General features: G+C 54.0%; 1 protein-coding gene across 4 annotated transcripts; it reads left to right on the top strand.

Annotated features, from left to right (window-relative positions):
- The first annotated feature begins 338 nt into the window (after positions 1–338).
- On the top strand, positions 339–27,584 carry ATP6V0A2 (ATPase H+ transporting V0 subunit a2). Of its 4 annotated transcripts, none has more exons than XM_054695405.1 (20): positions 339–509; positions 4,600–4,678; positions 6,763–6,860; positions 8,025–8,162; positions 8,817–8,905; positions 10,316–10,442; positions 13,524–13,606; positions 14,635–14,728; positions 15,385–15,597; positions 18,670–18,820; positions 19,069–19,205; positions 19,469–19,656; positions 19,735–19,825; positions 20,091–20,209; positions 21,068–21,278; positions 21,847–21,966; positions 23,006–23,125; positions 24,206–24,323; positions 25,669–25,840; positions 27,249–27,584. In XM_054695405.1, exons 1-20 carry the CDS (start codon positions 354–356, stop codon positions 27,349–27,351), a joined length of 2,607 nt encoding a protein of 868 aa, XP_054551380.1. In that variant the 5' UTR covers positions 339–353; the 3' UTR covers positions 27,352–27,584. The 4 variants fall into 4 exon arrangements, with proteins under 4 accessions (XP_054551380.1, XP_037367203.1, XP_054551383.1 ...); XM_037511306.1 differs by lacking the exon at positions 339–509 and adding an exon at positions 1,749–1,945; XM_054695408.1 differs by lacking the exon at positions 339–509 and adding an exon at positions 2,265–2,286.
- Positions 27,585–27,990: the final 406 nt, after the last annotated feature.

Raw genomic sequence — 27,990 nt, forward strand, 5'->3', positions numbered from 1 at the left:
AATCCCTGGCACAGGCGTTTTGGCCCACAGATGTCATTTGCACCATAGAGAGTCCATCTTTTCCTTAACTTTTTAATATATTTCTGTCAAATGGGTTCAATTCCAGTGTTCCAGAGAAAGGATGGAAAAATGCATTAAAGCCTGAAAAAATGTCTGTAGTATATAAGGCAGCTGCGGGGGGAGATGCGGCGATGGGGCAGGAAACTAATACAGGGGGAAAAGGCGACACCCGGAGTGAAGGAGCCCATGAAAACCACGGACCTCGCACTAGCGGGCAGACGCCTTCCGCTTCGTCTTGGGTTTCCAGACAGACATGAGCAGCTGCCGGTGTCACAAAGGATGGAAAAGCAGAAATGAGCTGGTTTGCAGTGAAGCTGGTTTTTCCCAGTTGGGTCCCGGAGGACGCGGCGCTGTGGCTCCTGCGGGGGCAGAGCACCGGGGAGGGGAAGGGGGGCGCTGCCTGCACCCCAGCCGTCGGGCCTCAGAGCCTCACCGGCCTGACAGATCAGGTTCCAGAGGGGCCGTGCGCCGCCTGGTCTTGGAGAGTGGCCGAGTGACCCTTCCCGCCACCAGGCCCGCCCGGGGCGAGATCTGGGAACCCGGCGCCCGGCCTCGCCCACGGGAAGCACACGGACCCCCGCCCCCCGCTGCGCCCCGCGGGGACCGAGACCCCCTCCCGTTCCGGCTCCGTGCCCCGCGGGGCCTGTGGAGCCGGGGCGGCCCCTGAGGAATCCGCTCGGCCTGTGGCGGCGACACTCGCCGTGGACAATGGCGGGTGGCCCGGCCCGACGCCCGGGCCGGCGGGTTCCCTCTGCGCTCGGAGGGGGAGACCCGCTGCGGCGGGGGGGCGGCTGGGGGTGCAGCCTGGCCGGGTCCGCACGTTCGCGGGCGTGTGAGGGACCCGACGGCGGCCGCCGAGACTGTCGGGGGGGGGGGGGCGGCCGGGCCCGGCGCGGGGGGGGGGCGGGGGCGGCCGGGGCCGCGGAGCCCGGGCAGGCCGTGGGGAGCGGGGCCGAGGGGCTCGGGTTTTATTCGCGGGCGGGGGGCGCGGGGGCGCGGGGCTCTCACTGGGCTCGCACCCACTTTCGCGCTTTGCGGGGCATCGCCGCGGCTGCTGGGCCGGAGCGGGCAGGACCGGTCCCGGGCGGGCGGAACCGCAGGAGCCAGGGGATCCCCGCGGCCGAGCAGGAGGGGTCCGCGGGGGCCGACGGAGCGGGGGCCGCGCCCCTCCTCACTGGCCGCGCGGACGGTGCGCCCCAGTCGGGGGGCCGGGGCGGCGCCGGTTGGCCCCGCCTCTCCGCCAGGTGTGCGCCGGTTGGCCCCGCCCCTCCGCCGGGCGTGCGCCGGTTGGCCCTGCCTCGCCCCGCCTCCCCGCCGGGCGTGCGCCGATTTGCCCCGCCCCCGCCCCGCCTCTCCGCCGGGTATGCGCCGGTCGGCTCCCCCGCCCCGCCTCTCCGCCGGGTATGCGCCGGTTGGCCCCCCGCCCCGCCCCGCCCCGCCCCTCCGCCGGGCGTGCGCCGGTCAGCCCCCCGCCCCGCCTCTCGCCGGGTATGCGCCGGTCGGCCCCCCCCCGCCCCGCCTCTCCGCCGGGTATGCGCCGGTTGGCCCCGCCGCCGCGCCGGCACCCCGGGCGCCCATTGGCCGGCCGGCGGGGGCGGGACCGGAACCGGCGGGGGGCGGGGCCTCGCGGCGGCGGCGGCGCAGCGCGGCCGCGGTGGCAGGTCGGGCGGCCCCGGGGCCGCAGCAGCAGCCGAGCCCGCGCCGCCCCGCCTGAGCGCGCCCCGAGCCGCCGCCGCCGTCGGGCGCGGCCGGGCCGGGGCGGCGCGCCATGGGGTCGCTGTTCCGGAGCGAGCCCCTGAGCCTGGCGCAGCTCTTCCTGCAGGCGGGCGCGGCCTACGAGTGCCTCGGCGCGCTGGGCGAGCGCGGCCTGGTGCAGTTCCGGGACGTGAGTGCGCGGGCGGGGGCGCGGGGCGGGGGCGGGCGCGGGGCGCGGGGCGGGCGGGGGCGCGGGGCGGGGGCGGGCGCGGGGCGCGGGGCGGGCGCGGGGCGCGGGGCGGGCGGGGCGCGGGGCGGGCGAGGCGGGGGCGCGGGCCCGGGGGCGGGGCGGGCGGGGGGCGCGGGGCGGGCGAGGCGCGGGCGCGGGCCCGGGGCGGGGGGGGCGGGGCGCCGGACCCGGCCTGCTGGGGCGCCCGCGGCGCGCGTCCCCCGCGGGCGCCCCTTCCCCTGCCGCCCGCCCGCCCCGCCCTCCCCGCCCGCCCGCTGGAGCCGCCGGAGCCGGAGCCGGAGGTCGGCGGGGCCGGGGCGGGCGGCGCCCCTGCGCGGCGCGGGTCAGCGCCCAGCCCAGCCCAGCCCGCCCCGGCGCCCGCCGACCCCGCGCTCCTCGGGCGCGGCCGGCGCGGGTCTCCGCCCCCGGGGCCGTCCGGGGAGAGGGAGGCCGGGCGGCTCGGCCCGCGGGGCCCCGGGGCGCCGCGCGTCGGGCTGGTGGCGGCGCCTCCCCGGCGGGAAAACGGGCGCGCGGCCCGGGGCGACCGCCCGTCAGCCCGGGAGGGGCCGCGGGGCCGCCGTGTTTGTGCCGTTGCCGCGGAGACGCGCCGCTTCCCGGGGGTGCCCGCGGCGCCGGGCCGGGGGTGGGGGGGGCCCGCGGGGGTCGTCCCCGTCGCCCCGCTTCAAGCGTGGAGTGTGCCGAGCAGACGTGAAATTCCAGTTTGTTTTAAAGATTCTGTTTTTTAAGATTTATTTATTTGTGCGCGCGAGAGCTGGGGTGCAGGCCGGAGTTGGGGGGGTGAGAGGATTCACGGGGCCAGAGCGGGAGCAGGACAGGCAGATGGACTGAAACCCGCTGCCGGGGCGCCGCGGGCGGCAGGGGGGTCGGCGCGCCGTGTGGGCCGCTCCCTGGCCGGCCGGGATCGAACTCGCGCTGCGGAGGCTGCGGCCGGCTCCCTAGCGCGGTGCTTCACCCCGTGCGCCGCCAGCGAGGCCCAGACTTCCAGTGTGTATCTTTCTTCTGGTGCTTTTAAAAAAGTTCAAAAAAACTGAGCAATATGAAAGTCACATAAGCCCGTTGTAGGGAATTTGGGAAACACCAGCGTCAGCTAATAGCGTTCGTCGCCCCAAGGCCCAGAAGTGGACACTTGCCTGCTTGGCGTTAGATCAACGTTTTTCTTGTGTTTTAAAACATACATGTAGATGCATTTTTATATAATGGGAACCATATTGAAAAGATCTTTGTTTACATGCAGGCCGTGACTGATTTTCTCACTTTATTAAGTGTTCTATAATTCATTTAAATGTCCCAAGCTTTTATCTTCTAGAAGGTCAGTACGGGGAAGAGTGTGTGGCAGGGGTGAGGTCCTGTGTGCTCATAATGTAAGCTTGTGGCTGATCCTTTCATCCCTCCACGCCCCCTCTCCCCTCCTGGACAGTCATTTTGAAGCAAAGCCAAATGTATGATTTCACTCATAAATATTTCAGTAAGTATCCTGAAAGGTAGCAGCCCTTAGACATCGTAACCGCAATACTCTTATCAGACCTAAGACTTTTAATGCTGGCCTCCTAATGTAACCAGACACCTAGTCATTTTAAAGCATGTTTCTTCTAGTAAATGTTCAGTATTTGGTTATAGGAACCACACTTTCTACACAGCTTTATGATGCGTGTCATAAAATCCACCCATTTCAAGTGGACGGTTCCCTGATGTTTAGAAAGTTTGCCTACTTGGGCTTCCATGGCCACACTACGGATCTGGCATGTTGCCCAGATCAGATCCCTGGTGTGGTTCCTCCCCATTCCTGCCTGCCCCCCTCCCGCCCCCCGTGATCGGGAATCCACTTTCTGCCTCTAGGTTTGCCTTTCCTGGGCATGCCATAGAAACAGGACCCTGAATACATCCATTAGCACCATGTTCTGAGAATCATTCATGTTGTATCAGAAGTTCGCTGCTTTTTTATTGCTGAATGGTATTCCACAGCACGGATAGAGACTATAACTTTTTAATCAATTCTCTATTGCTAATCATTTTTTTGTCTCTCTGAGGTTGACGTTCTTCTAGATGATTTTGTGTCCGTATCCATAGTTATTTTTTAAGTTAAAATCCTTTGTGGGGGGCCTCCCCTGGTGGCGCAGTGGTTGAGCACTGGATTGTGCATGCAGCTGCCCGCAGCCTCTGCAGCGCCAGTTCGATCCCCGGCCGCCAGGCAAGGGTCCCACAAGGCGCGCAGACCTCTCCTGCCGCCCGCTGCTCCCCTCAGCAGTGTCCTTCGGTCCTTCTGCCTGCTCTGCTCCCCGCTCTGGCTCTGGTGAATTCTCTCACCCTCCCGCGCTTCTGACTGTACCCAATGCTTGTATAAATAAATAAATAAATCTTAAAAAAAAAAAAGTTAAAAAAAAATCCTTTGTGGGGTATTGTTAGACCAAAGAGTATTCTGCAGGCTTTTCTCTTAACAGTTGCTAAAATGTTGTGTCAGTATATTCCTGTTAAGTAGTAGGTGGGGGTGGCCTGTCACCAAATCTTATTAATAATGTTTAGTTTTAAAAAAATCAAATTTATTTTTAAATTTCAGAAAAACCAAAGCCAAATTTTTCTTCTTTTTTTTCCCCTAGCTTAACCAGAATGTAAGTACTTTCCAAAGAAAATTTGTGGGAGAGGTGAAGCGATGTGAAGAATTAGAGCGAATATTGGGTAAGTTTATTTTGGAAACTTAAATATTTTTACATAGGCAAATCCTATTCACTTTAGAAAAAATTTTAAAAAATAGGCAAATGGAAAGGGGAAAAGAAAATTGTGTACTTTAATCATGCAGAGGTAATTACTGTTACATTGATTCTATTATTTCTCTCTGTTTTCTACTATTCATCTATAAAAGTAAGGATTTACGTGCACAGTGGAAGAGGCTATTTTTTTCTACAGCTTTGCTTCTTACTTGATAATAAGTACTTAACATGTTTTCATGGCAGTAACCACAGATTGACCTATCAATTTTAATGACTGCATAGTATTTCATTCTATTAACATGCTAGAGTTTATTATTTAAGAACAGCATATACATGTTACCGTATTGGAATTATATCAGGTAACACAGGGTGGTAGACAGTGGTGCATAGATTGGTTGATAAGAATTTCCTTTTTCTTAGGGCTTTGTTTTTGAAGGTATGAGATTAATGTTCTCTGACTGTGAACCTTTAGAATTAAGTAGCGCAAGGCTACTTCCTTTATCTGTAAAATCTTTAATATTTTAACCTGAAATAGTCATTGTCAACTCAGGCCTTGACGTTCTGACTGAGATGGGGTGGGGGTGGTGTGATATCAGACAGTCGATTGGATACAAACTTCATTTTCAGGAGGATGAAGAGGAGAGAAAACCGGTGGGCGAACTGGGGAAGAGAGGAGAATGTGGCTGTTGGAGTGTTTAATGGTGAACGATTATTGTGGATTTTAGATTTTTGAATTGAGTGTTTAAGATGGAAAAAACCTTTTAGTCATCTGAAATCTGTCCCTTTTCATATTGTTTGAGGTCCTAGTTGTTCGCGTGGCTCAGACGGTAGAGTGAGGTGACACTCCTGCCCTTGCAAATGCTGTGAGTCATGTGGGCCGGGCCGTGTGCCTGGAATGAGGATTTTAAGAGCAGAGCAAGAATGATAAGGCGTTAGCCTTGTCCAGGACTTCCTGTAGCTCAAGCTCTTTCAAAAAGAATGTAGATTTAAAGAAAAAGGAACTCTCAGATAAACTCAGGTGTTAATAGGTTAAAAGAATTGGCGTCTAGTTCCAGAAACCTCTTAAACCCAGTGATTCCTTTGCTGTCTAGTGGGTGCGACACCCTCGCTTTTCTTTTTCCTTCAATCTTAATAAAATAACTAGTAATACTTCTCTGGGAATTGTGACTTTTGTCCTAAGGAAAAGGAGCTTTCATGGAATTGAAAATATAAATGAAAGAGAGCAAATTGATTTTGACTTGTTTGCTGTTAGTATCACAGATCTAGCTTTTAGCTTGAGCAGGGGTGCGTTCGTGCAAGTCTAAAGCTTAGGGCTGCCTGGGCACCCTGGCTCCCCCATGTGTCTCCGGGCGCCTTTGCTGATGGGGGTTGTGATTTTCCACGAGGTAGTGTTTGCTCCTCTGGGCGCGGGCAGGGAGTTCACTCTCGAGGGCACGGTTATCGCCCGTCAGTGGGGCATTTCCAGGTGTGTCCTGCCTGAGACTCCTGAGTTCTTTAGAACTGAAGGAAATTTGGGGGCTTCCAGAGCTTGGTCTGGAATCGTGTTCCTTTTGGCCTCGGGCACGGTGTCCTCTTGCTGGTCCCGGGAAACAAGGCTGCAGGAGGCGGCCTGTGAACCCAGGGAACAAGCGGGCTCTGTGCGTCCAGGCTTAGTTTTCATATGGCCGGGGACAGGTCGGGATGCAGCATGTTTTGCTGAAATGTTTTGGAGTAAGTTTCTGAGTCCATTTTGTTTCACCTTTTTTTTTTTTTTTTTTTTTTTTTTTAAGATTTATTTATTTATATAAGAACCAGGGTACAGGCCAGATGCGCGGGAGGGTGAGAGGATTCACCAGAGACAGAGCGGGGAACAGAACAGGCAGACTGACTGAAATACACTGCTGAGGGGAGCAGCGGGCGTGGCAGGAGAGGTCTGCTGCACCATGTGGGTCCCTTGCCGGCTGGCTAGGATCAAACCTGTGCTGCAGAGGCTGTGGACAGCTTCACAGCGCCGCGCTCAACCTCCTGCGCCACCAGGGGAGGCCCCATTTTGTTTCACTTTTATTTTCACAGCGTATTTGGTGCAGGAGATTCGGAGAGCCGACATCCCCCTTCCGGAGGGAGAGGCCAGTCCTCCTGCGCCGCCTCTTAAGCAAGTCCTAGAAATGCAGGTAACTGGCAGCTGTTGGGGCGCTAGTCGGGAGGCTGCTTCCTGACTTTACCTCATCCCCTTTTCTCTGCCTTTTTTCTCAAACCCGTAGAATGAAAACTAAAGGACGGTGTAGGGTTAACACTCAGCATTTAACGCTGCTGATAAACATTGACTGTAATTTGGTTTTGACTTTAGAAGCTAGTTCTACAGTCTTTAGAAGCTAGTCGGTGATAGACTGTTCCAGGTGGGCAGGAGAGTTCAGTGTCTGGGGTGCTGGGGAGTCAGTGTTCACCCGTGAGAATACTGCGGGTCTCGCTCGTCAGCATCCCCCCATGAATCGTCCCCTGGGGCTCAGCCTGACAGCTCGTCTGACAGTTCATCACACTGGGGCCAGACTCGAGCTCCTTCTGTTGACGCCTGTTTTGCTTACCTGGGAGGAAGTCATTTGACATCTGTCTGCCAGTGGACTTAGCACGAGACAGCAGGATGAGTAGAGAGCCGTCAGCTGGCTTGGCCTGTTTGCTGGGCAGGTCGTGTGGTAACTAGAAGTACCGCAGTTACTGACCTCTTAGAGATTTAGGCGGGGCATAAGCAGTGAATGTAGATTTGTTTGACTATGAGTTTTTATTGAGTCAATAATTTGTTTCACAGATTTTTGCTTCTGTTGTTTTAATATTTCAGAATTGTTAAGAATGCTTAGTATGTAACTAATCACTAAGGAAGATTTGTTTGCTTTAACTTTTATTCCCAGTTGATTGTGTAAGTGCAGCTGCGTAGCAGCTTTGAAGTTAGAGATTAGGAATTTATATGTCCAGAAAAAAAAAGTCATCTGAACATTTTCCTGTTGCAAATAAAAGGAAACGTGGACTTGAAAGAGGAAGACATTTGGAGGCAGGATAATGAATGAGCAGAGTTAAAAGCGATAATGGAACCTGGGATTTGAGAATGGGCTCAGTCTGAGGGTACATGACTCCATCCCCGGGGGCTTTTGTCAAACACGCCACGGCCTGAGTTCACACGCAGCTGTCATCATGGGCCTTGAAAACCTTTGTGGGTTTTCACATCCTTGTCAAGCTACCAGTTCAGGCTTTTTGAAACCTCCCCTGGCCTTGGCGTGCTGTGAAGAGGTCACTAGAACCACACGTGGAGCTCATCCAGCCGCTGTCCCTGCCCTTGTGTTTAGGAGCAATTACAGAAGCTCGAGGTTGAACTGAGAGAAGTGACCAAGAACAAGGAGAAGCTGAGGAAAAACTTGCTGGAGCTGATTGAGTACACGCACATGCTGAGGGTGACCAAGACCTTTGTTCGACGCAACGTGGAGGTACCGTCCTGGCCCGGGCAGCCTGTGGCTTTGTGAGAGCCTCCTGCCCGCCCGTTCCCCTGAATGTGTTTCCCTTGAAAAGAGACACATTCTGAGCTTAGCTTTGTTTTATGTGACATTAAAAGCCATAAGCCTTTTTTGTGCTGGTTGGTTTCAGCAACACCGATGCTTCCTACTTGTAAAAATGCTCTAGTTTGTAGAGGAAAAAATCTTTTAATGTTCATGAGAAAAAAACTCAACAGGGGAAATTAAATTCTAAAATTTAGGGTTTTCCCCCCCCAAATTGCTGAGAATAAAGGAAGTAAGAAAACCAATAACCTATAATTTATAAGAACACAGGTAGCCTGGGCAGTCGCGCTGTGCCCAGCCGAGTCTGCAGGGAGACGTCCATCCCTCCCGGGCTCACTTCTGCTTCTTGCAGGGAGGCCGCTGACAAAGCGACCCCTCAGCCTAAGGTGTGACATACAGCAGAGCTGTGCTTTTTGGCAAATGTCTTCAAGTGGTTTACAAATAAGGGATGGGCGGTGATCTCTGCGCGGCCAGAGCCGAGCCTCATGCTGAGTTTCCCTGGGTCCCCACCTCATTTGGAAACTTGACGTGGGAACTAAAGTCTGGCTCTGAGAGGGACACATCTGTTTTTCTGTGTCTTTGCAGTTTGAACCCACATACGAAGAATTCCCTCCCTTAGAGAATGAGTCTTTATTGGACTACAGCTGTATGCAGAGGCTGGGGGCCAAACTGGGGTAGGTGACAACCGGGCCGTCGTATCCTAGGGCCCATCCCGACAGAGAGTGGTGTGGTGCCGGGGTGCACAGCACCGTGGGGAAGCCTGGTAGTGACTGGAAGAAAGAGTATTTAAGTGGACGCTGTAGCCTGCGCTTGTTGAATTCCTCAGCCGTGTTCATCTTTTACCTGATGATGACGGCCACGTCTTCTGGTGGAATGAACTGGGAAAAACGATTCTTTATGTCATTCATGTCACTCCAAGAAGCCTAAAATAATTGCTCGTGGAAGCATCAAGTCCTCCTGTTTCGTTTGGTTGAAACAGGACTGAGCTGAGTTGGTTCATCTAGTCACCATATTTTAAGCGTCTCTGCTGTTACTCTTCCGTTGACTGAACCAGCGGTGCCGTGTCTCCTCGGACGCTCTGTGCCGTCCCTTCCCAGGAGGAGCTGCGTGACCTGAGGTGTGAGGATGGATTCCTCCCGAGGCGTTTCTCTTCACATTTATCAGATACCGGCCTGGGGGTCATCTTATGTTAATTTTCCTGTTTGGGTTTTTTTTTTTTTTTTTTTTTAATTTGGTTAGTTGGTCTTATATGTTTTTTTTTAAAGATTTATTTATTTATACATGCACTGGGTACAGTCAGAAGCAAAGGAGGGTGAGAGAATTCGCCAGAGCCAGAGCGGGGAGCAGAGCAGGCAGAAGGACCGAGGTACACTGCTGAGGGGAGCAGCGGGTGGCAGGAGAGGTCGGCGCACCATGCGGGACCCTCCTCTGGTGGCCGGGGAGCAGCCGGGGATCGAACCAGCGCTGCAGAGGCTGCGGGCAGCTTCGCAACCCAGCGCTCAACTGCTACGCCACTGGGGAGGCCCTTTATATGTTTTCTTTGTTGCATAAGTAGTATGAATTTAAGCCCCCAAACTGGGTGAATTCTAACCTGTGGTTAGAAACTCTCAAGAAATTCTTTCCCATTCTCCCCGGACCTGAAACTGAAGAAGTTACTAGCAAGGTCTGTTTTTCCTGGCTCCTCCTTTCCTGAAAGATGTAGCCCTTCTGACGGGGTGGGGAGCCGGGCATCCTGCCTTGAGGGGTAGAGGAGCTGGTGCCCTCTTCCTCGGGCAGACCCAGGGCCGCTCCCACTTGCAGCCGGCCCCAGAGCTCAGGGATCACGTCAGGGTCGGCTGCTGAGTTCTGCTTAATCTTTAGTCTGTGGAGGTCCTTTTAATTACAGGCTCAGCTATGCATGTAAAAGGACATTTCAGAAATATTTTATCTGCCTTCTGGATGTTTAGCAGTTAGAGGGCTCTTGGGAGCGCCTCATTTTCTCAGAAATGAGCCTCCATTTCCTTTTAGCGCCGCCTCAGGTGCCCTGTGGACGAGGGCAGGGCAGTGACCTCTGTGACCGCAGCTCGGGCGTGCTTGTCTCCTAGGTTTGTGTCTGGCCTGATTCACCAAGGAAAAGTGGAAGCATTTGAGAAAATGCTGTGGCGGGTGTGCAAAGGGTACACCATCGTGACCTATGCAGAGCTGGACGAGCCCCTCGAAGACCCTGAAACTGTGAGTGGCTGACCCGCCCCGTTGGGGGCGCAGCCTTGAGTTCCTCAGATGGCTGGGGGGGGGTGGACCCTAAAATCCAGGACTTTTCCTGCCTGGTGGCAGCAGGACCAAGGCAGCTCGTGCAGACCTCTTGGACCACAGTCTCAGGGCCGCCCCAGTCTGTCGGTGGCCCCACCCCGGTGCTGCAGAGAGGCCCGGCGCAGCAGCTCGCTTCTGGGGTTGTCTGTCTCGGCTTCAGTCTCCTTTCTTCTAGGACAGTTTCTCCATCTTCCCTGACTTCATGACCTTGACACTTAAAAATGACTGACTGACTGGTGTCGTGGGGCATGTCCCTCGTTGGGGTCTGTTTGCTGAGGATCCCTTCAGGCCAGCTTATGGGAGGCACAGACTTGTCACGTGTCCTGTCAGGGCGCAGGGCTCGCTCTGTCCTGCTCCGTCTGGCGTGCTCAGACCCCTGGGCCAAGGTCGTGACAAGGGCTTCTCCGCTGCCGAGTGCCTCCTGCCCCTTTGTCATGAGCACATGTTTGGGGGAAGCACTTTGGAGCTGTGAGGAGCGCGTTCCTCGGCCGGTGGTCATCGCATTGTTGAAGTGACAGTACACGCTCGCGTCGTGTGTTTCCGCTGTGCGGTGTGGATGTGTGTGCCCTGTGGCTGCGGCCAGCGTCCTTCACTGTGACAGGGCCCCTTGGCCTGATTAAACCAGCCCTTCCCGCCCCTCTTCTGGCAACCCCGATAGGCCTTCTGTTCCTCAAGTGTGTTGTCTTTAGTTCATTTCTTTTCCCTGTCTCACCGCACAGGAGTGAAATCATCTGGTATTTCCCTTTCTCTGGTCAATGTCACTAAGTGTCATCCCCTGCAGTCCATCCATGCTGTTGCAAATGCCAGGATTTATCTTCGTGCGGAGTATTACTACACCACTTGTGTCTGCGTGTGTGTGTGTTGGCCACGTCTTTGTCCATTCGTCTGTGGTGGACACTGAGGTTGTTTCCAGGCCTGGGCTGTCGGGAATGCTGCCACAGTAATCTCATCAGATTTTCAGTGCATTGTTTCTTTCCTGTTTTGTGCTATGAGTTACTCATCTCATCCTGTCCTCCGGTCACCCTCGCCACCCTCCTGTGGCTTTAGGGTTCACTCAGGAGGGGAACAGAGGGGCAGGAGTGAGAAAGAGCCAACATCATCCTGTGTATCTGTGATTGTAAAGTACCTGTGATTTTTTTCCTAAAGATTTATTTATTTATGCATACAAGAGCTGGGGTACAGGCCAGAGGTGCAGGGGGTGAGAGGATTCACCAGAAACAGAGTAGGGAGCAGAACAGGCAGGCTGACTGAAACACACTGCTGAGGGGAGCAGCGGGCAAATCAGGAGAGGTCTGCTGTGCCTGTGGGTAGCTCCCTGCCTGGGGACGGAACTCGTGCTGCAGAGGCTGCGGACAGCTTCACAGGTTGCGTCTTAACCCCTTGTGCCACCAGGGAGGCCCCTCTGTGGCTTTTTTTTTAACAACTTTACCATAACAATAACTGTTGCTCCAGATGTGAATGAACTGACCTAATAAAAGTAGAAGAGGAATGAGAGCATCTTACTTTTGAGAAAAGGGTTCATGTTTTCTCCTAAATTTTCCCCAGAAATTTTGGCTGCAAGGTTAGTACAGTCTCCGTGGTGTTTGAACACGTAAGAGGAGTCTGGCTGTGATGTTCATTGGGTCAGCCTGAGAAAATCACATCGGAAAATTTATCAGCTGAGCTGTTCATTAACTACACACCTGTCATATTTTCTGCTCTTTGGGCCTTAAAACCTGCCGGTGGCAGCCTGTTCCCTGGCCTTAGTGTGGCCGTTGTGACAGCTGTAACAGCTGAAACGAAAAACCCCAGCGTGTTCTGATTGTTTTCTTTGAGAGGACGTATCAGTCATTCTCACACAGAGCATTTGCTCAAGCTAAAGAAAATTCTATGCAGTTCTGGGCATGTTTGTGGTGAGTTTTTGCTAGATTTGTAAAGTGCATTTCACGTCTGGGGCAGAGGCCCGAGAGGCGCCAGGGACGGTGCGCAGCTCCCCCCTGCTCCGGCTTTCTGGGTTGCGCTCTGCAGACACCACATGTGCTTCTGTGCTGGGCCCGTTTCCACCAGCTGTGACTCTCAGTGTCCCGTGTGGGTGACTCTGAAATGTCAGCTTCTCAGGGACACCTTCTAGACCAGCCTCCCTGTCGCCCCTTCCAACCTGGCTTCTTTAAGCTCTTCCCTCCATTTGGCATATCATGCATTTTCTTTGTCTGTGTCTCTCATTGCTCACTGGAATATAAGTTCCGTTCCTCCCTCCCCCCCCCTCCCCGCCACGTCCCCCAGCCATGGAATTTTGTCTGTTTCGTTCACTGCTGCATCCTTAGCATCTAGGACTGTGTGGCAAATAGGCCAAAAGCCTATTGAGCTGTACTTGCAGAATTTTTCGTAAATGCAGCCAGTTCTCGTTTCTGGGGTGTAAAGGTGAGCAGACGCTGGTCTCCCAGGAGAGACCTCGGTGGGTCCCCCCGGCCTCCGGACGTGCTCTTGTCACCCTGCCAGTACGGAACCTGGTTTATGTGTGTTTCTGTGTAAAGACTCCTTAGTTCCCACGTGCTGTCAGTCACTGACATGGCTCACGGCCATGCCCTGTCCTCGGCCCTCAGGGGACTCACCCATCACAGCCGCATGTGCACAGGGCACAGGATCCTCCCTCAGCACCACCCCCAAGGCCATTCTAAACAATAAAATCAATAAGGGGCACAAAAACGTGAAAAATGTACACTAACCAGATCACGAAAAGGACACTTGCAGCGTGTGAGCTGAGGCCAGAGGGCAGGCCCCGTGCACCAGGCTCGGGGGTCAGGGTTATTGGCCGGAGGCTGTGCCGCGGGCATGGCTGCCGGCTGCTTTTGGGCTTGTGGGTGCATTTTAGCCAGTAGCTGGACTTGCTACAGAACCAGCAAATAATGAGGCTCGGCTGTGTTCGTTGAATGAATGAATGAAGTAACTCCGTGGCAGTCTGCGTGGCCAGGGTTTTCCAAGTTACAGACAGACCTGACAGTCGCCCTTATTTCTTCTCTTCAGGGAGAAGTCATAAAGTGGTACGTGTTCCTGATCTCCTTTTGGGGAGAGCAGATTGGCCACAAGGTCAAGAAGATATGCGACTGGTAAGAGAAGGAAGTGCTTCCTTTCCTTCCCCCCACCGCGAGTCACCTCTGATGTTCCGTGAACTTTCCTCTGTATTTAAGAGAAAGAGCAGGGGTGCGGAGGCTGTTGTTTTTGTCGGGGTGTAGGATAGCAGCTCCCCTCCCGAGGGCTGTGGGGACCCCACAGGAGGCCTGGGGGAGGCTCAGTGCGGTGGGCCGGCAGCGAATGTGGAGCAGCGACCCGGCAGGGACCTGGAAAAGCAGGTAGCAGCCCAACGAAACCTCAGAACGCCCCTGCGTTTTCTTCCCATCTTTCTTGCAGGGGTGAGGGCGGAGCCCGGGCCCCGCTTTGCCGTGGCCTCACCACTTCCAAGCCCTGAGGCTGCAGCAGGGAGAGCGAGTTCTGGTGTGGCCCGGACAGAGGCTGTTCGTGGTGCTGCATCATTTAACGCGGCTTAGAAGCCAGCACCGTGCCCCGATTCACCAACATTACTGTGTAGCGTTTCATTTCAGTTTTAACAGTCAGAATTTAAAGAAAGTTATGGAACCTGGGATTGAAGTCCTGAGGGTGTGTGGGAATAGCTGCCTGCTGGGGGCACACCTCCGTGCCCCGGGTGGGGGGTCCTGGGGAGATGCTGCCCTGTGGTGGGGGGTGCAGGTGGGGGTTGACGTAGCTCATGTCAGATGCGGGCGCCTGTTCATTCTCTCCCTTCTTGAAGATGGTCGTTACTGTGTGTTCTTTGTTTCTGTTTTAACCTTCTTTAATGGTTTCAGTCCCAGAATGGTGATGAATTTCAGAAAGTTGGAATTGGTGTCTGGGAATCACAGAGGGTGGGAATGGGATTTGGAATCCAGGGCATTTGCTTATTTCTGTGGATGTTTGAGGAGCATCTGGGAGCACCGGCGGGCTGGGGGTGGGGGACTGGGGTGGGGGTGGGGGGAGATAGGTGGGGGGTGGGGGCTGCTCCATTTTGGAGGGCAACGGCCTGGGTGGGCTTGGCGCCTTTCTAGTCCCAGCAGATGCCACACTGCTGCATTCTGTTTCCCAGTTACCACTGCCACGTGTACCCCTACCCCAACACTGCTGAGGAGCGCAGGGAGATCCAGGAGGGCCTCAACACCCGCATCCAGGACCTCTACACCGTGAGTGAGAGGGGCCGTTGCCGCTTAACCGGGGCTCATCACACGTTGACAGGCCCGCTCATGCCGCCTTTCTAATGCGGGGCAAAGGAGATGCTTTAGGGGGACTGGAATGCCCCCAGTGCCCTCCTCTCCACCTGGGCAGCGATGCCCAGACCAGGATCCCAGAGGGCGCGCCAGCCCACCTAGCGGGCGGCTGTTTCACCTGCACTTTTTCAACTCTTGTTTCACTTAGATCATTGAGCACACTTAGGGGCGACAGGTGGGCCTGGCCCAGGGAAGAGGAGGGGGGTCTCTTGGCGGGCTGGGCTGGGCTTTGCTGACTCACAGGCCGGCAGGGAACATGAGAACTGGCTGCTCTCTGGGCCTGGCCGAGCCATCTTGCCGCCACTGTGCCCTGACATCTGGCCATTTCTGTGTTGGGGTCGCGTTCTGTCTTTCCAGAGGGCATCGGCTTGACCTAGCCCAGGTCCTCTGCCCGCCCGCCTGCCTCCTGCTGGGACTGGAGGCCGAGTGGAAGAGGAGATGCCCCGTAACTGCTGTGGGTGCGGTGGGTGCCCAGAGTAGTCCTCTGCCCATGGGGGACATGCCCTCCAGGGAGCTGTGGCCTGGCAGCTGGCAAGGAACCTAGGGTGCTGAGCGCTGTGTCTGCCCACCAGGTGCTGCATAAGACCGAGGACTACCTACGGCAGGTGCTGTGCAAAGCGGCCGAGTCTGTCTACAGCCGCGTGGTGCAGGTGAAGAAGATGAAGGCCATTTACCACATGCTGAACATGTGCAGCTTCGATGTGACCAACAAGTGCCTGATCGCTGAGGTCTGGTGCCCCGAGGCCGACCTGCAGGCCCTGCGCCAGGCACTGGAGGACGGGTCGGTAAGGAGCGCTGCCCGCCCGGGGCCGCCTTCTCTCCATGGGGGTCACGTGCTGCTCACGTCCCATGTCTTTGTGGCCGCGGCGTGGGCTCTGCTGTCATGGTGTGCATCTGTGTGTAGCGCCCCGCTTGGCCAGTGTCCAGTAATCACAGCCTTATACTCTTTATACATGCTAATCCAAACCCAATGAGGCAAACACACACATCACATCCCGTGGAGCCCCGTGGCAGTGCCACACCTGCCCACTGGCCCGGCAGAGCCACCTGCAGGGTGAGCTCCAGGCACGGCTGCGCCGCAGTTCTGATACGTCGCCAGCTGGTGCGATTGTTTTGGGGTGTGTGACAGCTTATGGATTGTTTTTTTAATGAACTCTTTTCGTCTGCTCTGCTCTCTTTCTGCTGGTGGTGGTTCTCCTAATTTCTAGGGACTTTTTGTAGCCCATGACAGCATCTGCCCTGCTGTTGCGCAGCTGGTCCCGGGTCTCTGTGTGGGCGGTGCAGGGCGGTGCTGAGTGCGGCTGACATGTTGTCTCGCTGCCGGCTTCTGGACTTGAGAGCCAGGCTTTCCCCTGTGTGTGGTCCCGCGAGGGTTCGCCGTGTCCTGACATAGTTCTTCACTGGGAAGAGCAGCCTGACGTGGCTTGGGTTGAGGAAAGAAGTTTTCCTGTGAGGTTTTGGTTAATGACGTGTGGATCCGTGAGGCACAGACCTAAGGTGCAGAGTCGTGATGGCGCAGCCCCGAGGGACGTGCGAGGGTTATCTGCTCTCAGGCCCAGATGGTTCTCATTTATCGAGGCGACATCAGTCCTAAGGACTCGTGTGTGTGTGTGTGTGTGTGTGTTTGTGTGCGCGCGCGTGTGTGTGCACATGTGTGTTTGCCTGCGTGTGTGTCCTTTCATCTGTTCATTCAGTTCAGACACGATCCTGGGTCTCTCATGGCGCACCTGGCCTCTGCTCCCTCTCTTAGCTTCTGTCTGTGAAGGGATTGTGCTTCTGCTGCTTATTTCTCTGTGTGCTGTCACCCCTGTTCCTCCCTTCACCCCTATACTTCCCTTCCCTCTCGTCTTTCTTCTTTTCTACTTTTCATTTCTCCCTGGAATTTTCATGTTCTTGAAGGAAGACTAACTTTTATCGTCAGAGCCAACCAGTCAAACGTTGTGTAGTGTTGGTGACACCAGCTGGTGGCCCTATGTCGGGAGGGCCCGGGGGCTGACTGGTGTCTTGATGGTGACTTTCGCTGCCAGTGGTGCTGAGTTTTACTTGGGCCCTGACAATGCTGGCTGCAGCGCCCCCCAGATGGCGCCTGCTCCAGGGGCCCTGTGACTCCAGACGCAGGCTGCCCATGCAATGCTGTCTCTGGGCTCTCGTGGAAGGAGCTGGTTCTCTCGCGCGTCCTCAGCTGCGGCTCGTGCAGCAGGAGGCCCTGAGTTCGCCTGGGCTGGTGCCTGGACAGTTCCCACCACTGTAGTCGGAAGTTAGTTTTTCTAGAAATAAAATGCTTGGATCATTTTTGTTTGTTTTGATTTTTTTTTTTTTTCTGCCTAGAAGCTCAAAAACGTCTTTCTCTTTAAAGACTAATAATCACTTTGGGCCTCCCCGGTGGCGCAGCGGTTGGGTGCTGGGTTGTGAAGCTGCCCGCAGCCTCTGCAGCACCTGTTTGATCCCTGGCCACGGGGCGAGGGTCCCACATGGCGCGCAGACTTCTCCTGCCACTTGCCTCTCCCCTCAGCAGTGTATCGTCGGTCTGCCCGTTCTGTTCCCTGCTCTGGCTCTGGTGAGTTCTCTCACCCTCCCGTGCTTCTGACTGTACCCAGTGCTTGTATGTATGTATGTATGTATGTATGTATGTATGTATGTATAAATAAATAAATAAATAAATAAATAAATAAATAAATGAATATTTTTTTTTAAAAAAAAGATTAATCACTTTACTGGCCGTTCTGGGTTGGCAGTCTCAGATATACTGTGTGTTCTTTTAATATGTAGAAGGGGTGTTTTTATTTTAGAAAAGTTCTAGATACTAAAAACATGTTTCTTCAGTTCTCTCTTTTTTTTTTAAAGATTAATTCATTTATTTACAAGCACTGGGTACAGTCAGAAGCGCGGGAGGGTGAGAGAATTCACCAGAGCCAGATTGGGTAGCAGAGCAGACAGACCGATGAAGTACACTGCTGAGGGGAGCAGCGGGCGTGACAGGAGAGGTCTGTGCACCATGTGGGACCTTTGCCAGCGGCTGGGGATCGAACCGGCGCTGCAGAGGCTGTGGGCAGCTTCGCAGTCTGGCGCTCAACCGCTGAGCCACCGGGGAGGCCCTCTTCAGTTCTCTTGCTCTGATTTTCTTCATGCTAAACATTTACCTTTAAGTAAATTCTCTGCTTATTTCAGCCCTTTTTCTTGAATGCTTTCTGTCTTCACTTCCTGATTTGTAAAAATTTCTTTCACTTTATGTTTCTTTTATTAGAAAGTTTTTGTTTACTTTTGAGTTTTCCTAGGGTAGTTTCATTTCTGAAGTAAAGTTTTCTTTTCTTTCTAATTCTTCCCTGACTTCTGTTGTCTGCTTTCTGACCCTAGCTCTCATTTGTGGTGATCTTTTATCCCAGATACCATTTTCATGTTGCTTTAGCACATCTTGGAATAGTAAACCACACCCTGACCTGTTGTGTGGACGTGCCGTCCAGTGAGCGGCTTCTGGCCGGAGGGAGGTGGTTCTGCTCTGGGTTTATTGTAACTTTTTGTAGTATTTGACCTCCCGCCTCCTTTAGAACACTTTGAAATAAAATTAGGTTTCTGGAATATGTTTAATACACTTAGGAAACTCTATATTGCATGTAACATGCACTCAGGTGTATGAGTATGTAGTTAGGCTACTTAAGGAAATGACACAGCAGGTGTGGCATAAACGTCAGGGGTTTACAGGAGCTTCCTGGGTGGAGCATGGTTAAGACGCCAGGGACCAACTGGAAGAAGGCGGGTCCAGAGCCCGTCCTAACCGCCCCCGCAGCCTGGAGCCGGTGCTTACCAGAGCCCTTGGACGGTCACGTGTCTCTTCCTTTCTCTTTATTTTAACATGAAAGCGAGAGAGCGGTGCTACGATCCCCTCATTTATGAACACCATCCCGACGAAAGAAACGCCCCCGACGCTGATCCGCACCAACAAGTTCACCGAGGGCTTCCAGAACATCGTGGACGCCTACGGCGTGGGAAGCTACCGCGAGGTGAACCCAGGTGGGCTCTGCACCTGTGCGTCCTGTGCTTTACCTCACTGCTGCTCTGTCTCCGTGTCAGGGCGTGAGAGGCTGTGGAGGAGACAGGCTCGCCCCTGCTGTCTGGCTGTCTTCCTGGAGTACTAAGGGTCAGAGTGACCTGGTTCTCTCTGGGAGTTCTAGGGAGAGTTGGGACTGCACGGGTGGCTGTGTCTGGATTGCCCAGGCTTCCTGCCTTCCCAGCCTGAGCAACCTCTTGCCTTCCTGCAGCGCTCTTCACCATCATCACATTCCCCTTCTTGTTTGCTGTGATGTTCGGAGACTTCGGACATGGCTTTGTGATGTTCCTATTTGCTCTCTTGTTGGTGTTGAACGAAAACCATCCCAGACTGAAGCAGTCCCAAGAGGTGAGCGCACACCCCCAGCGCCCTGTCTGGCGTGAGTGTCTCCTGTTTGGCTGAAAGACAGAGACAGGGTCTGAGGGGTCACTCGGGCCACTGCCGTCTCCCCGGCTGAGCGTGAGAAGCGTGTGCGTGTTGTCCTGTGCTGCAGGAACGTCCCCTCAGGTCGTGTTTGAGGGCCCTGAGGCGGGGTAAGAGGGCACACCAGACCCCATCCCATCAGCACATTCCCAGCAGCTCCGGGGTGCTCACCGCCTCTGCTTTCCCAGATCATGCGCATGTTCTTCAATGGCCGCTACATCCTCCTGCTGATGGGGCTCTTCTCCGTGTACACCGGCCTCATCTACAATGACTGCTTTTCTAAGTCAGTCAACCTTTTCGGCTCGGGGTGGAATGTGTCTGCCATGTACAGCTCCAGCCACGCACCAGCGGAGCGGCAGAAGATGGTGCTGTGGAAGTAAGTGCCGCCTCCCCACCTGCCCCGGCAGGCCTCTGCCCGCCCGCCCGCCCTGAGTCACCCCCACTTCCCTTGCAGCGACAGCGTGGTCAGGCACAACAGGCTCCTGCAGCTGGACCCCAGCATCCCCGGAGTCTTCCAAGGCCCCTACCCTCTGGGCATCGACCCGGTGAGTACGCCTTCCCGTCCAACCCTCAGACCGCAGCAGCCCCGGCCCCTGAACCCACTGTCTCTCTGCCTCACATTACTTCTGAGACACGTATTCCTGCTCTCCAGGTCGCTCACTTTGGCTCTCTTTGACTGTCACACGAGGGGGGATGGTTCTGGAATGAAAGTGGCACAGTCTGCCCGTGCTGTGTCGAGTGTCACCTCTTTACCCTCAGGCAGTTGAAGGTCCTCACAGATTTCCTTTTTTTGTTCTGTTTTTTCTTTAGATTTGGAACTTGGCCACAAACCGCCTCACTTTTCTAAACTCTTTCAAAATGAAAATGTCTGTGATTTTAGGAATTATCCACATGACTTTTGGCGTCACTCTGGGAATATTTAACCACTTGTAAGTACAGGTATTTTTTAGTGATATTTATAAGCCAAGCCTGATATATTTATATATTTTTAAAGATTTATTTATGCATACAAGAACTGGGGTACAGGCCAGAGGTGTGGGGGGGGGGTGGTGAGAGGACTTACCAGAGACAGAGTGGGGAACAGAATAGGCAGACTGAAGTACACTGCTGAGGGGAGCAGCAGGGAGACAGGAGAGGTCTGCTGTGTCATGTGGGTTGCTCCCTGGCTGGCCGGGGATCGAACTTGTGCAGCAGTGGCTGCGGATTGCTTGATAGTGCGGTGCTTAACCCATTGCGCCACCATGGAGGCCCACGGCTGATATTTCTTAGACTTTGCTCCTTGATGGGAGACCGTGTGGTCACAGGCAGCCAGTACAGTGGGGGCTCATGTGGGGTGACTGTTCTGATGATGCTGTTTCTTTGCAGTGTGAGTAATTCATCCATTCAGCAAATATGTATTGAGCACATAGTTTGTGAGGCTGTCCTGGCCCTAGAGACTGAGCGGTGGGGATGGAACAAGGCTTCTGCCTCATGGAACTTACATTCAAGTGAGGGAAACACACAGCATGTCAGCTCACATTAAGGACAGAAGCAGGTTTTGTCACATCCTTTTTTTATTTTATAAATTAGAAGGCATTTTGTTTACTAGAGCTATAGCATTTAAGAACAGGTTGTTTTTGCTACTGGATCTGGCAGTGACTCGCTGGCCCCCTTTGCTGCCTGGCTGCTCTCCAGTGATGTCACACCGGTGGCGACCCTGGCACAGGAATTTAGGATGGATTCACCCTTGTTTCCTCAGCCCAGTCATGTGGACGCACGGATTAAAACAGTTTTTTTCAATTTTCTAGGCATTTCAGGAAGAAGTTCAATATTTATTTGGTTTCCGTCCCGGAGCTGCTCTTCATGCTCTGCATCTTCGGCTACCTTATCTTCATGATTGTCTACAAGTGGCTGGTTTACTCGGCGGAAACCTCCAGAGTGGCTCCCAGCATTCTCATTGAGTTCATCAACATGTTTTTGTTCCCGGCCAGTGAAACAAGTGGTCTTTACAGAGGGCAGGTCGGTCCTCTTTTTGCTCTTGAATTAGGCTTTTTGATTTAGATACTTGAGTCTCGCTGAGCTCACGTTAGTTTACGGCGTTGTGTGGGATTCGTGTTGACTTTTGTCGACAGTGGTCACTGGCCTGTCGTTGCCACCTTGAACTAGGTCTAAGTAACTGCAAGTCTCACTCCTTTTTAAGAAAACGTTTTTGGTTGTGTCCTGAATGCCGCGTCCCATCTTCAGGGTGGAAGTAAGTTCCCTAGCTCCTCTCGCTAGCTCATCTAGCCCAGTTCATGTGTTCCTGTTTGCAGCGTTTTCAGAACATTGCTAACTTGAGTTTGACTCTATGTAGAATTTTCCCACAAATTCCTTGCTGGTCTAAACAGCCTGGTATTCACTGCTCTTCCGTTAGTGCCGTTCGTCGGGCCTAGGATATAGTGTGAGTTGGGGCAGGGAGCAGGCCCCTGGCGGACACCACCAGGCTGGCGCCCACCGCGTGCGCCTTGACAGGAGGCCTGCCCGGACTCTCGCTGCCTGTGCTGCTCGGCCGCCGGCCCGCTCACGCCCATGCCCTCTGCTTCCACAGGAGCACGTGCAGAGGCTACTGCTGGCCGTCACAGCCCTGTCCGTCCCTGTCCTTTTCTTGGGAAAGCCGCTCTTCCTCCTGTGGCTGCACAACGGGCGCAGCTGCTTCGGGGTCAGCAGGGTGAGTCTGGGTACGCATTTGAGATGTGAGCTGCGTCTATCTTCAGTGGCGACAGGGCGGGCACAGAAAATGACTTCAGAGCTGGCTCTGACCTGAGAGCCCGGGCTCCCTGATCGGCACTGGGCTGCCCATCTGAGGTGCGCATCGTGGGGGCTGCTGCGTTTGGGTGGGCGGGCACCTGTGCGGCCCCCCCAGCCGCCTCTGAGACAGCTTGTCGGTGCTGCGCCCTCCCCCTGCTCTTGCCGCTTGACTTTTTAATTTTTTAAAAAATTAAATAGTAGAACTCAGTTATCAGAACTGTGGAAAATATAGAAAACTAGTGCTCTGCAGCTCTCCCGCCCTGCTGTGACCAGTGTCACCATCTTGTTGAATTTCTTTCTAGATTAGCTCCCTGTGTGTCTAGTTATTTTATTTTATTTTATTAACTTTGATGAAAATAACTAGCATAACTTTTCCACCTTAGGCAGGCTCGGGTCAGGGCCCCCACGCTTTCCCCTGTCCCTTCTCAGGACCTGAAGACGTGTCCTGCCCCCCGTCCCACTTTCTCTCTCGGGGTTGACAGCCCTGGGGACCTCAGGGGAGGGAATGACAGTGCTTGTCCCCTTGTGGCCACCAGCTCTCGCCAAGCCCGGCGTTGCAGGCTCGTCCGCGCCGCGGCACTGCCAGGACCTCCTTCCTCTCAAAGCTGATCCGTCCCCGCCCCACACGGTGGACTATGCCGTGCGCACCTCTGTCTGCCGTGGCTGCGGGCCCTTGCAGGCAACGCTGCTGTGACATGCTGTGTGCGCACCTGGCAGTTCAGGCCGAGAACGGCGGCCCGGGGTCTCCATGGCGCGGCGTCTCACGCCCTCCGCCCGCGGGGCCGTGTCACACCTCACAGCACTGTTGTCCTAAGTAGCCGTCCTTATGGCTATAAAATACTCGTTTTCTCTTAACTCTTTTGTCGATAAGGAGCTGACTCGTTAAGAGACCCAGCTCTGAGGTTGGCTTGTCGTGGCTAGCGGTGCCGGGCACTGACTCGTGTTCTTTTGGCTGCCAGAGTGGCTATACCCTTGTGCGGAAGGACAGTGAGGAAGAAGTGTCCTTGCTGGGCAGCCAAGACATTGAGGAGGGAAATAACCCCGTGGAAGACGGATGCAGGGAGGTCACGTGCGAAGAGGTAACATTGTCTGTTCCTTTGGTGATGCTGGGTAGGGACCTGAGCCGCGCAGAGCATCCCAGTGGTGACACTGTGACAGCCGTCGCCGTGTGAAGCAGCATGGTGGTGGCTCAGAGCTTCCCACTGCTGCTTGGGCCCCACGGTCATCATGACGTGGGGTGCGGGTCAATGCTGCGTGGTTTCTGTGGCGCTGGGGGGTGTTCCTTTTACAAGCTGTGACCATGAGTGCCTCAAGGGGCCAGGAACATGGCTTCCCAATGGTTTTTATCTCAATTAGGACATTTTGTAGTTGCAAGAAAGAGTCCTGGTCCACGCTGACCTCCGGGGGCAAGCCGGGCTCATGCACGCCAGGACGGAAACAGGCGCCCCAGGGTGATTAGGTCTTGGGCTCCAAGTTTAAGAAGCTGGGGTGGGTGTTTCTTTGCAGCTTTGCTTCATCCTCTGACGCTGCCCCATGTTGGAGCCATGGACTCCTTACCTCTGGCCTTCCAGTCAGAGGGCAGCAGCTCTCGCCACTTGGCACTGTTGGGAATGATAGCTGACTTGGGAAGCAGTACGAGTGGCCAGGCTCACGGGCACCCCGAAACCTGTCTTTGTGGGGCTGGCAGCCAGATCCACGAGCGGGTCTTAAAAAGCAGACATTTATTTCTCATGGTTCTGGGGCTGGAGGTTCAGGATGAAGAGGCGGGCAGGCCTGGTCTCGCCTGAGGCCTCTCTGCTCTACTGCAGGTGGCCACCTTCTCCCGTGTCCTCTCTGGCCTGTGCTCCACATACCTGAGCACCGCTGGGGTCTCTTCGTCCTGTAAGGACACTGGTCCGATTAGATCAGGCTCTTGTGGGTAAACGCAACTTACCTCTTGAGAGGTAACTTCTTTATGAGGAACTGAGGGCTGCAGTGGAGGGGGTCCGGAGAGCGGGCAGTGGGCTCTCAGCGCTGTGAGTGGGACTCAGATCCGCAGGGCCCCACTCTCCGGCCTGTCCCTGCCAACCTGCCCCTGGGGCCCTGGGGGTGGAGCAGACTCGAACCTTGTGGGGTTTGTGGGTAACGCAGCACTGAGGCTGCTGCGTGATCTCTCTTAGTTCAATTTCGGAGAAATACTGATGACCCAAGTCATCCACGCCATTGAGTACTGCCTGGGCTGCATCTCCAACACCGCTTCGTACCTGCGCCTCTGGGCCCTCAGCCTGGCCCACGCACGTAAGTTCTGGCTTAGACCTGCAGTTCCCAGACCTGTGCCTGGACACCCCGCGGGCAACGCATGGGAGCTCGGGGTGCCATGGGGCACTTGATGTTTTCCAGGGAGAAATTGCCCCACCTTTCAGGTGCTGCACGACGAGTGGCAGTATAGCTTCTGTGGACTTCACTGCTTGAGCCTGACCTCTTGGTAGTTCTTTGGGCCTCGAGGTGCTGTGAGAAAATGACTGAGAAAGGAGCTTAGAACTGAGACAACTGGTGGCCTTAGGCCTTTGCTGTGGCCATTTTGTCTTTATTCTTACTGTTAATTCAGTCACTCCCGCCCCGCCAAGTATGGATGTCTGTGTCAAGCAAGTCCAGCAGCAGCACTGGTAGATAGTTTTGATTTTAGGTAACTTCCCGCCCCGCCCCATGGGGTTCTGATCATGTATGGATTTCAGGTGTCACGGCTTAGCCCCTCGTGCCAGGCGGGCTGCTGAGAAGTGAGGATGTGCCTAAGGCGGATGCCCTGTCGTGGCCTGCCAAGCTCGGGCGGTGTTTGGGCACTGAAGGTGCAGGGATGCGGTGCTGGGTGCTGACCCCACCGGAGAAGATGGGACAGTTGCTGAGTACAGAGGGGCTGGCTCCCGCCCAGCTGCCCTAGCTCGGCCGCACGGGAGAGGCCACCCTCAGTGTCCTGGACGGGTTATCTGTATGGCAGCTACGGAAGAGCTCATTCAGTGTTTCTAATGCTCTGAAAATAGGTTTGCTATTTAAAAAAGTCTCCTATGCATTTATAACTGACAGTAGGAGAGGTTTTAATGTTTTGACGAAAATCGTTGCCACTCCCGGCAGTCCCTGCTCTCTTCTTGTTGAGGAGGGCACGTGGGTCCCCCTCTGTGCACCGTGCTTCTGTCTCCGCCAGGGCGCAAACCCCTGGATGTGCACTTGGTTTTCCTTTCTATTTGGTGTTAGTTGCCCTGACGCTTAGAGAGTTTAGCCAGAGTCTGGAGTTGCGTGGCTGGCGGGACCCTGTGGTCCGACACTGGTTTCGCAGAGGAGACTGGCACCCGGGAGGGTCGTGGGTGAGCAGGTCACGCCGTCAGTCTACAAGTGCCGGCCCAGCCTGTGTGGATACAGCCAGCCCGAGCGGCTGGGGTCGCCCTGCCCAGAGGCAGGCGTGCGGGTGCTCCTCGTGGGGAGACGCTGGCAGAGCTGGCTGGCTGCACGGCCGAGCGTCTGTGTCAGGGGGCGCCAGGCTGTTGCATGGGCCACAGTTCGGAACGGTCAGCGGGAAGCCCCGTCCAGCCAGCTCAAGGGTGTGACTCACTGAGGTCAGCTGCTCATCGGCCCGTTGCTTCCCCTGCAGAGCTGTCCGACGTTCTGTGGGCCATGCTGATGCGGGTGGGCCTCCGCGTGGACACCACCTACGGGGTCCTGCTGCTGCTCCCTGTCATCGCGCTCTTTGCACTTCTGACGATTTTCATCCTCTTGATCATGGAAGGGCTGTCTGCGTTTCTTCATGCCATCCGCCTCCACTGGTGAGTCTGCACGTCCGTCGGAACTGCCACGTGAGAGCCCAACTGCTGCCCCCAAATGTGCATATGACAGACCCTCAGACTCCCACTGGCATGGGCCGGCTCTCCCTTCCTGACGCGGGTTCTGGGCTCCGCTCTCTGAGTTGAGGTTGTGTTTGTTGGTGAACTATTGTCCCTGACTCGTGGGAGCGAGTGTGCATTGCCGAGTCACTCTGGATATTCATGCGTTTCCTTCACTCTGGGTCTGACAGGTGCTGCATCATGCTGACTCTCCTTGCATATTTCTTAGTGTTTCATAGTGTCTGTCAGGTCACTAGTCTGTGTGTCTGGTTACCGGGTGGCGGAGGCGGGTCCCAGCATGTGTGAGTGTCTGTGGAGTGGAAGGTGGCGTGTGCGGGTATTCTCTTGCGCATTTAGAAAGCACACAAGATGGTGGTTGTGTGTGTATTTTATCTCAATAAAAATATTTGCCCCACAGAAGAGCTAAAAAGAAACTTCTCTGAAGAGGAAATGCAAATGGCCAACAGGCATATGAAAAAATGTTCAACATCACTTGTCATCAGGGAAATGCAAATCAAAACTACCATGAGATACCATCTCACACCAGTGAGAATGGCACATATTAAAAAAACTAGCAACAACAAATGTTGGCAAGGGTGTGGAGAAAAAGGAACTCTCCTGCACTGTTGGTGGGAGTGCAAACTGGTCCAACCACTGTGGAGAGCTGTGTGGAGATTTCTGGACCTACTAAACATAGAGCTTCCATAGGATCCAGCAATTCCACTCCTAGGTATTTACCCAAAGGACACAGAAACATCCATTCCAAAGAGCACCTGCACCCCTATGTTTATAGCAGCACTGTTTACAATAGCTAAGCTTTGGAAACAACCCAAATGCCCAAAAATAGATGACTGGATCAAGAAGATGTGGTCCATATACACCATGGAATATTACTCAGCATTCAAAAAAGATAAACACATGCAATTTGCAGCAACATGGATGGCACTGGAAGGGATCATGCTCAGCGAAATAAGCCAGAAAGAAAAAGAAAAATACCGGATGGTCTCACTCATAGCAGGAATCTAGAAACTTAAATAAGGGACCAGGAAAATGAATATAAGAAAGTGAAAATCAAAATCAACAAAAAACTATGAACCAGAGACACTTTTTGGGGGGTGGGGGGCGGGAGGGGAAGGATTGGGGTCAGAATGGGGCGTTTGCAATTGTATGGGGGAATATAAAAATAAAACTTATTATTTAAAAAAAAAAAATATTTGCCCCAAAAGTGCCTACGAAGTGAAGCAACCTTAGACACGGAATGTTTTTTTTTTTTTCCTTGTTCCTATAAATGTTGTTTTAAGAAACAGAGGGAATGTTTTGTTAATACATGGACTTTTTTGTTTTTTTTTAGGGTAGAGTTTCAGAACAAATTCTACGTTGGTGCAGGCACCAAGTTTGTTCCTTTCTCATTCAGTCTGCTTTCATCCAAGCTCAGCGGTGACGACCTGGCGTGAGCACATTGCTGGACCCAACAGGCTCTCAGATTTGTGGAGAATTATCATGTTCTAGAATTTCACTATGTCAGATTTATGATTGGGAAAACTCTGTCTTCATTGATTGCCTTATGATATAGCCAAATAATTCTGTAAGATATACCTCTTCCTCATGTTAAATATTTTGTAAAGTTTGTCAGTTTCAGATATATAAAATTCAGTTTTATGATGAGCGAATATAAGTTGATCCCAAAGGTTATGTTAAAGTTGTTTTTAAAAAATATAGGCTTGGGGGGGAGAAGCCAAGTTTGATCATCTTAGGTATCTGATTCCTTTTCATTTTATTAAAGAAAAAAAAAAGTTATTGTCACCTAAGTTGTGAGAAGATATTTTCCAACAGCTGAAGTTAAGTATAGATATTTCAAAAATGGAATGATGGGTAATCAGGAGATTCACAGTCTGCTTAATTGAAAAGTTGGTTACTGTTTTTATCACAAGCTACTAGAATTACAAGTGGAGAATTGTTTTTACAGTTTTATTTTAATAATTGGGGAAAATGGAACAAAATGACACTCAACAAATGATTATCCCACTTATTTTTTAAAAGGCTCATACTCTGTTATCCTGACACAAAACCAGTTGTGATAATTGTATGTCTAA

This window comes from Talpa occidentalis, unplaced genomic scaffold, assembly GCF_014898055.3.
Source record: "Talpa occidentalis isolate TD23 unplaced genomic scaffold, MPIMG_talOcc4v2.1 talOcc4.14, whole genome shotgun sequence".
In the NCBI taxonomy this organism is placed as follows: domain Eukaryota; kingdom Metazoa; phylum Chordata; class Mammalia; order Eulipotyphla; family Talpidae; genus Talpa; species Talpa occidentalis.

Excerpts from the sequence above, each read along its gene's own strand:
- ATP6V0A2 (XM_054695405.1), top strand. The coding sequence starts at position 354 with ATGAGCTGGTTTGCAGTGAAGCTGGTTTTTCCCAGTTGGGTCCCGGAG. Across the intron at positions 10,443-13,523 it reads CCCTCGAAGACCCTGAAACT|GGAGAAGTCATAAAGTGGTA; the intron begins GTGAGTGGCTGA and ends TCTTCTCTTCAG. Across the intron at positions 19,826-20,090 it reads ACCCTCTGGGCATCGACCCG|ATTTGGAACTTGGCCACAAA; the intron begins GTGAGTACGCCT and ends TTTTTTCTTTAG.